This window comes from Embiotoca jacksoni, unplaced genomic scaffold (assembly GCF_022577435.1).
Source record: "Embiotoca jacksoni isolate LCO1_2020_lvr unplaced genomic scaffold, fEmbJac1.0.p SCAF_56, whole genome shotgun sequence".
Classification (NCBI taxonomy): Eukaryota; Metazoa; Chordata; class Actinopteri; family Embiotocidae; genus Embiotoca; species Embiotoca jacksoni.
Window position 1 is genome coordinate 144,705 of NW_027185410.1, and position 7,796 is coordinate 152,500.

The following is a 7,796-nucleotide window of genomic DNA, read 5'->3' on the forward strand; positions in this document are numbered from 1 at the left end:
GCAGCAATCTGACAAGCAGCGCAGACCTAATCCAGGCCAGGTCCGGGGCTGTGTTTGGTATGCATCCCCGAGGTATGGAATAAATACAAGGCCGGTAAGCAGATCTGCTCTCCCGGACGACCGCGGGGGAGTGGAGGGCTTTCCAACCTTACGATACACGCCTTGACGGGATGTCTCTTATCCATATATGTAACATCATAACATTTTTGGGCTTTTCACGAATAAGAACAGCTTTGATCTCCTGTGGAAAGTAATGCAGTTTTAATGTCCAACTTCAAGGGCCATTAGCTGCATTTTTATCAGTTAGCGAAGCTGCTCGGCAAATTTCTGAATGTCAAGTCAGGGGGTGTTGCTCGCCCGGAGGTGAGAGGAGCCGCTTTGTGATTGGACGCTTGTCGGCTTTGGTTCCTCGCTGGGAGAATGTGGGTGGGGAAAGTGGATGAGTAATACTCTTCCCTCCCTACAGCACTTCAGTTGAGCTACCTTTGAGCAAGGCACTGAGGCCCCCCCCCCCCCCCCCCCCCCGAGTAGAAAATGAGATTATTCAACGAGGAGTACAGAAACAGGGTGCAGTGATTTGCTCCGTTGGGTAAATTAAGGCTTTCAAAAGAGAAAATAAAGAAATGGCAGTCAGTTTTGTATTTAAAGTGTGTCTCCACCTGGTGCCCCCCCCCCTCCACCCTCCCTCCCTCCCTCCTTGTAGCTGCTGCAGGTAGAGCAGCACACCAGGTGTACCTGTTTAAACTTGCTGTGTAATTTGTGGATTAGCAGATGCGTCTAATGGCTAAAATCATCAGAGCTTTCCCTCGAAGCGCGAAGACGGGGAAAGAAATGGAAAGAAGAAAGAGGTGAGAGGGAAGAGCTCAGCGTACATTCAGTAGACGCACATCATTTACGTACTGAGCTTCACCCGATCAACACTTCAAATGTCCTTCTTCTAATGTGTTCTGTCGTTTCACATCTGGCAGTTTACATTCAGCTGCTGGTCATGAATGGAAACTTTATTTACAGAAGAAATAATCAATGAAAAAGTTAGCAGGCACCATTTTAATAATCAGGTCATTTATTTTTTAGAAACAATGAGCATTTACACTGCTTAAAATATCCAAAATATTGAATATGAATTAGATTTATGAATCATTCAAATAATTATTAGTCACACATCTACAGTAATTTTTTTCTGAAAGCTCCAATATATCTAATATTTATCCTGGATACTTTCTATCGGTTGATCTTTTAAGCATGTTAACACTAAATTGGCTGGTGTGTATCGTAGTTGTGTTTTTAATCCAACATATTCCTCATTTGTTTCTGTTAATATTGTTTACACAAGGATTTGTCATTCTAAACTTCTACCTAGTTTGTACTTTCAAAATATTGTATTTGATCTGAGTGACACCCAGTGACAGCTTCTGATCCTCTAAAGTCTTCAACACTCTGTGTTATGGACACGCTGAGGTTGGACCTCCATCCCGAAGCCCACATGTTCCTTCAGATCACCCGGATTAGTTTTTTGTCGTGTGTGAAGTCACCTTTCTTCCCCGAGACACACTCAACACAGACACTTGCGCATTCCTGAAGGCACAAGGCATAACTTGTTACGGAGGCTGTTCACAGAGCTGTGTTAAGGTGAATCCAGACACACATGCTGGGCTGTGTGCACGGAGAGGGGCAGCGTTGATTTAGGGCATTACTCAGACGGAGAGATAGAGCGGGAGGAGAGGGAGTCTCTCCTGACTGCATTAGGAGAGCCTCCAGCCTTTGTGATTCCTTTTGATCAAATCTCTGTGAAAGATGAGTGTCATGCCCTCTTCCAGCCAGCTGTGAGGGGACTGCCCTGTGACTCTGAGGGGGGAGACGTGTGTGTGTGTGTGTGTGTGTGTGTGTGTGTGTGTGTGTGTGTGTGTGTGTGTGTGTGTGTGTGTGTGTGTGTGTGTGTCTGTGCGTGTGTGTCTGTGCGTGTGAAAGGGCATGCACACCTCTGCTCGCGCGTGTGTGTGTGTGTGTGTGTGTGTGTGTGTGTGTGTGTGTGTGTGTGTGTGTGTGTGTGTGTGTGTGTGTGTGTGTGTGTGTGTGTGTGTCCAGGCTAGGGAGGGAGGCAGCTCCTGAGGTGAGAATGCCGAGTGGGAGGATCTCATTCCAATCCCCTGTGCCCAGTTTCAACACACACACACACACACACACACACACACACACACACACACACACACACACACACACACTCTGAACATCTTGAGTAGTTTAGAGCCAGTCCACGGCAACATTAGAGGAGAGAAAGCCGAGGAGGCGTGTGTGTGTGTGTGTGTGTGTGTGTGTGTGTGTGTGTGTGTGTGTGTGTGTGTGAGAGAGAGAGAGCAGAAGCACTGTGACTTCTCTTTTTTGTGGAGTGAGTGTTGGTGGCTCGGTGTGTGTGTGTGTGTGTGTGTGTGTGTGTGTGTGTGTGTGTGTGTGTGTGTGTGTGTGTGTGTGTGTGTGTGAGAGAGGAGAGAGAGGGAGAGAGTACGTGTGTGTCTGCTGGGTGTGATGGCTCTTTTGCGTTAGTACTTGTGCAGACAGGAGAGTTGGAGGCAGTTGTTTTGTGGGACTCGCAGGGAATGGCCAACTCCACGGTATCCTTGGAAACCTCCGACTAGATGACAATGGCCGAGGTAAGAGAGAGACGGCTCCTCACCGCCGGTCTCCGTCTGCTCCTCTCACACTCACTCACCGCTGCACACATGATCGGGAAATGTTTAACAAAGACAAACTGGATGGAGTTCATGGAGACAGGCGGGAGTGGCGCCGACATTTATTCTGTGTGCGGCTGAGGAGGAACACCGATATTCTGTATAGAAAAATATATACTTGTTTCTTTAAGTGTAGAAAAAGTAGAGACATGCTGATGTTTGTCAGAAAGTGATCCAGCGGTTTGGATAAAGTTGGAAATGTTGTTTTACTCACACCATGCTGGTCTTGTATCTGACTTTTAGTACTTTAAAAAAAAAAGTGCTTTTTTTTTTTTAATACCTTACTTTTGAGAAAAAAAACACATTTTGTTTTAAAACCTTTTTTTTTTTTTTTCTTTTAACAAGTTGTCAAGTGTGAAACGTTCCCAGAAACAAGCCGCTCTTTGAGAACTTTGTCAAAATAAAAGTAAAACTAGCTGCATTACAATGTAGATCTGAATTTATCTGGTCGGAGAAGTGAACATGATTCTGAACATATTCATTTTCAGCTTTTGTAAATTAAGAGTTTTTGAACTTGTCGGTGAAAACGCTGACATGTCTGGAACTTCTGAATCTTTTTTGTGATTCATGAAGATGTCACAATGAGAGCGTCTTTCAGTCTTTCAGTCTTTCAGCTCCGATCAGTGTGGACACAGAGTGTCCTCACATGCCTCCCAATAATCCAGAGACTCAATAAACAATAACAGCACAGACAAGTCCTGCTTCCCTCGTTGTCGACTACGATCCTCTTCTGTTGTTCTCTACTGTATTTCATCTTCTTAGATATTCGGTTTCCCCTCTCCGTCTTCCTATTTAATGCGTTGTGTTAACATTATATCAATGTATTATGCTCAGTTATAGTCTATCTTGAAAACCAGTTCCACACTTGTGTAAAAGTAATTTAATCGATGAGGGAAAAAAGTGTCAAACCGACCAAGCGGTGAGAAGCAGTCTCCAGTCCTTACCTGGACCTGTTGGATCCACCTATCGGTCAGTCTGTTTGTAGTTTTGGAAGCAGAGCAGCTGGGCCTCCTGCAGCCTCCTGCAGCCTCTTTAAGCCTCTTGTAGCCTCCTGCAGCCTCTTTAAGCCTCTTGTAGCCTCCTGCAGCCTCTTGAAGCCTCATGCAGCCTCATGCAGCCCCCTGGAGCCTCATGCAGCCTCATGCAGCCCCCTGGAGCCTCTTGCAGCCTCCTGCAGCCTCCTGCAGCCTCCTACAGCCTCTTTAAGCCTCTTGCAGCCTCTTGCAGCCTCTTGCAGCCTCCTGCAGCCTCCTACAGCCTCTTTAAGCCTCTTGCAGCCTCCTGCAGCCTCATGCAGCCTCCTGCAGCCTCTTTAAGCCTCTTGCAGCCTCCTGCAGCTTCTTGAAGCCTCATGCAGCCTCATGCAGCCTCCTGGAGCCTCTTGCAGCCTCTTGCAGCCTCCTGCAGCCTCCTGCAGCCTCCTACAGCCTCCTGCAGCCTCCTGCAGCCTCTTGCAGCCTCCTGCAGCCTCTTGCAGCCTCCTGCAGCCTCTTGCAGCCTCTTGCAGCCTCCTGCAGCTTCTTGCAGCCTCCTGCAGCCTCCTGCAGCCTCTTGCAGCCTCCTGCAGCCTCCTGCAGCCTCTTGCAGCCTCCTGCAGCCTCTTGCAGCTTCCTGCAGCCTCTTGCAGCCTCTTGCAGCTTCCTGCAGCCTCTCGCAGCCTCTTGCAGCCTCCTGCAGCCTCCTGCAGCCTGTTGTAGCCTCCTGCAGCCTCTTGCAGCCTCTTGAAGTCTCCTGCAGCCTCCTGCAGCCTCCTGCAGCCTGCTGGTTGTTTGCCACTGGCCGCAGCAGTTAGGAATGAAATTTAAGAACAGCCTAATGTTTTGTTGTAGCCATAATGTAACAATTAGCTGAGCTGTCTGTGTGGTGGTGTTGGTAGCAGCAGAACACGCCTTCATGGCTGTGTGTATAGTACGTGTGTGTGTGTGTGTGTGTGTGTGTGTGTGTGCGTGTGTGTGTGTGTGTGTGTGTGTGTGTGTAAACAGTGCTAAACAGTTGGAGGAGAAACAACTGTGGTTGATTCTGTTACTTTAGTACATGTCAGAGCATCCAAACAGGCTGCAGTTAACTTCAACAACAGAAAACACATGTAGTCAGTGAATAGAAGTGTGTGGAAAAGATCCGGTCCCCATTTAAAATTTTAGTTTCAGCTAATTTAAACAGGAAATTGTTTTACCACTTTTAAAATATTTTTCTGAGTTTTACATGGAATGAATATGTTGAGCTTCACAATAAGCATTAATCAAAATGCACTCCTACATCTCTCGAGTTATTTTCTACTTTAAGGTGCGTAAAATACATAAATAGGCAGTATTGTAAATGTGAAAGAAGTTAAATATAATCTTAAATATCTGAGCAGAGTTTGATATATATTTATTTTAAAAATATCAAAATAATACATAAAACATCTTCATAAGACAAATAGAATCATAAATATGGATTTAGTGATTTATGCTGCCATAATTTTCTCATGTTAGTTTTTTCCTCTTTACACATTTTATGTTCCTCTAACAGGTTGTCTTGATGAGCGAGAGGCCATTACCCCACAATCCATGGAGCTGATTTAGATTCGCTGAATATACAAGCGTGTGTGTGTGTGTGTGTGTGTGTGTGTGTGTGTGTGTGTGTGTGTGTGTGTGTGTGTGTGTGTGTGTGTGTGTGTGTGAGGACCTCTGTGGCTTCCCTTTAACACACTCTCATCCCGTCTCTTTATTCCTGCTGCTATCTCACTCTCTCCATCTTTTGTTTCCTCTCCTCACCTCCATCGCTTTCTGTGGGTGTCTCTGTGTGTTCTCCTTTTAGTGCTGCAGGGCCCCCGGGCACAACACACACACACACACACACACACACACACACACACACACGTCAATAGAAAACGGTTCAGAGCTGTTCATTTTTATAGAGTTGCACTTCAGTTTGTGTGTGTGTGTGTGAGTGACTGTAGCCTGCAAGGCTCATCAGCTTCATTAGGTTCATGATGGTCGGTCGGTGAGAGGATGAGGGGTGTGTGTGTGTGTGTGTGTGTGTGTGTGTGTGTGTGTGTGTGTGTGTGTGTGTGTGTGTGTGTGTGTGTGTGTGTGTGTATCTACTCCAGCCTTTTAGCCCCTTTAGCGTCTCCTCAAGCTGCGATCCGCCCCTCTTGGCCCCAGCCTCCCCCCTCAACACCCCCAAACTCCACACACACACACACACACACACACACACACACACACACACACACACACACACACACACACACACACACACACACACACACACACACAGCCAGCCCTTGCGTCTGCTCCGCGCTGCCACCAAAAGGCTTGTGAGGATTTGTCGGCCAGATGTGACAAGATTGTCAGGAGGCAGGCGAGGAGAGAGGGAGATCTGATATTAATCAGAGCGTAGCTGGGAGCCAAACTCCCTCCGACTCAGTGTACTAACATGTTCCCCTCATTGACTCCCTCTCCGAGCCAAACACTCCCTTCCACTTCCTAACGGGGAGCCTCATGCACCGGGAAGCCTCCCAAACTTTGACTGCGTCTCCCCCCACCACCCGCTGCTCTCTTTGTCTTTTAAGGGTTTTTATTTTTCCTTAAAGAAGCCAACCGTTGTCTCATGGATCTTCAGGTAAAGATGTACGCTCCTTTGTGTGTGTTAGTGTTCAAACATGTGGTGTAATCGTGTGTGTGTGTGTGTGTGTGTGTGTGTGTGTGTGTGTGTGTGTGTGTGTGTGTGTGTGCCGGCTTGTGATTGACTGCTGGATGAGTTTGAAATAATGAGTTTTTCACGCTGTCTTTGGGCTCTATGGACTCCTAATAGGCTCAAACACAGCCTGTCACTACTTGCATTCGCCCGGGCTTCTCCCGGGTTTGTCTTCTCCTTTTCAGCAGCAGAGCCGCGTTAAAGCAACACTCCTGCTTTTACTTCTCTTTTGGTGAATTTGAAAAGCCTCTGCTGATGGAAGCAGCTCGGTGACACGCAGGCCGAACGGTTCGCACTCAGAAAGTACAACTTTTATATAATTATTTTAGAGAATATTAGCAGATTTTATGGTATCATCTGCTGTGTGTGGAAGTGTTTCCTGTTTCTCGGTGGACGGAGAGTAAATCAGCTGAAGCAGGATGACGACGCCTGCTGAGCGGCTCATGTATCGTAACCTCCACTTTAACTAACACTTGTCATCAATTAACGTTTTACTACCTCGCTGTCACACACAACGTGGACCGGAGCCTGATTTATTCATGAGGCCGTGTTTTCTTTCCTGCTTACACACACACACACACACACACACACACACACACACACACACACACACACACACACACACACACACACACACACACACACACACACACGTGCGCGGCCTGTGATGGATCGGTGTAGTTTTGGTGCTGAGCTGGTTTTGTGGGGAGTTCTGATGAGGATGTGAGTGGTACCAGGAGCGCCGTCCTCCCACTGAATTCCTGTTTTCTGCGTGTTTCATTGGAGTCAGATATTTATTTCCTTGATGGCTGAGCTGCATTTTTTTAAATTTATTTTTTTATAAATGTAATATATATATATATATATATATATATATATATTATTTGTGGATTTTTAGTAAGTGTAGTTGTCGTGTGTAATTGTCTTTCTTTAAAGCGGTAAAGTTGGACGGATCAAGCGTTATTTTTTTGGAAGTATTTCCTTAAAGTTTTTTTTTTTTTTTTTTTTTTGATCGACCTGTTGGTAGTTTTTTTTTACATTTAATCCATCAAATGTTTTGTCATAAAAAATTCATAAAATAGAGAAAATGTCCATCACACACTCCCAGAGCCTGACGATGATGATAATGATGATGAAGGGCATTTTTGAATTACTTTTTGTGTTTGCACAAAAATTTAAAAATTTAACTTTTAACTTTAGAATGATGTAAAACAAAAAACAAACACAACAAAAAGAAATGCTGGAAGCAGTATTTTATTTTTCTTTTGGATAAATGACTTCAGTCATTTTGAATGTTGTCAACAATTTGACTAAACAATTAATTAACTTTCTAATAAAGTCTATTTTATAAACTATGAAATGGCTTTATTAATAGTTAAGAAATCAATA

General features: G+C 45.3%; 1 protein-coding gene across 2 annotated transcripts in view; it reads left to right on the forward strand.

Annotated features, from left to right (window-relative positions):
• Positions 1–2,276: 2,276 nt before the first annotated feature.
• Positions 2,277–7,796, forward strand: part of bnc1 (basonuclin zinc finger protein 1) — a 20,150-nt gene continuing 14,630 nt past the window's right edge. The window contains exon 1 of one of the 2 annotated variants that reach the window (XM_069172893.1): positions 2,277–2,648. In XM_069172893.1, the coding sequence (XP_069028994.1) occupies positions 2,634–2,648 (15 nt within the window). In that variant the 5' untranslated portion in view covers positions 2,277–2,633. Of the gene's footprint in view, positions 2,649–5,934; positions 6,333–7,796 lie in introns of those variants that run through there. The other variant, XM_069172894.1, reaches the window with a different exon arrangement.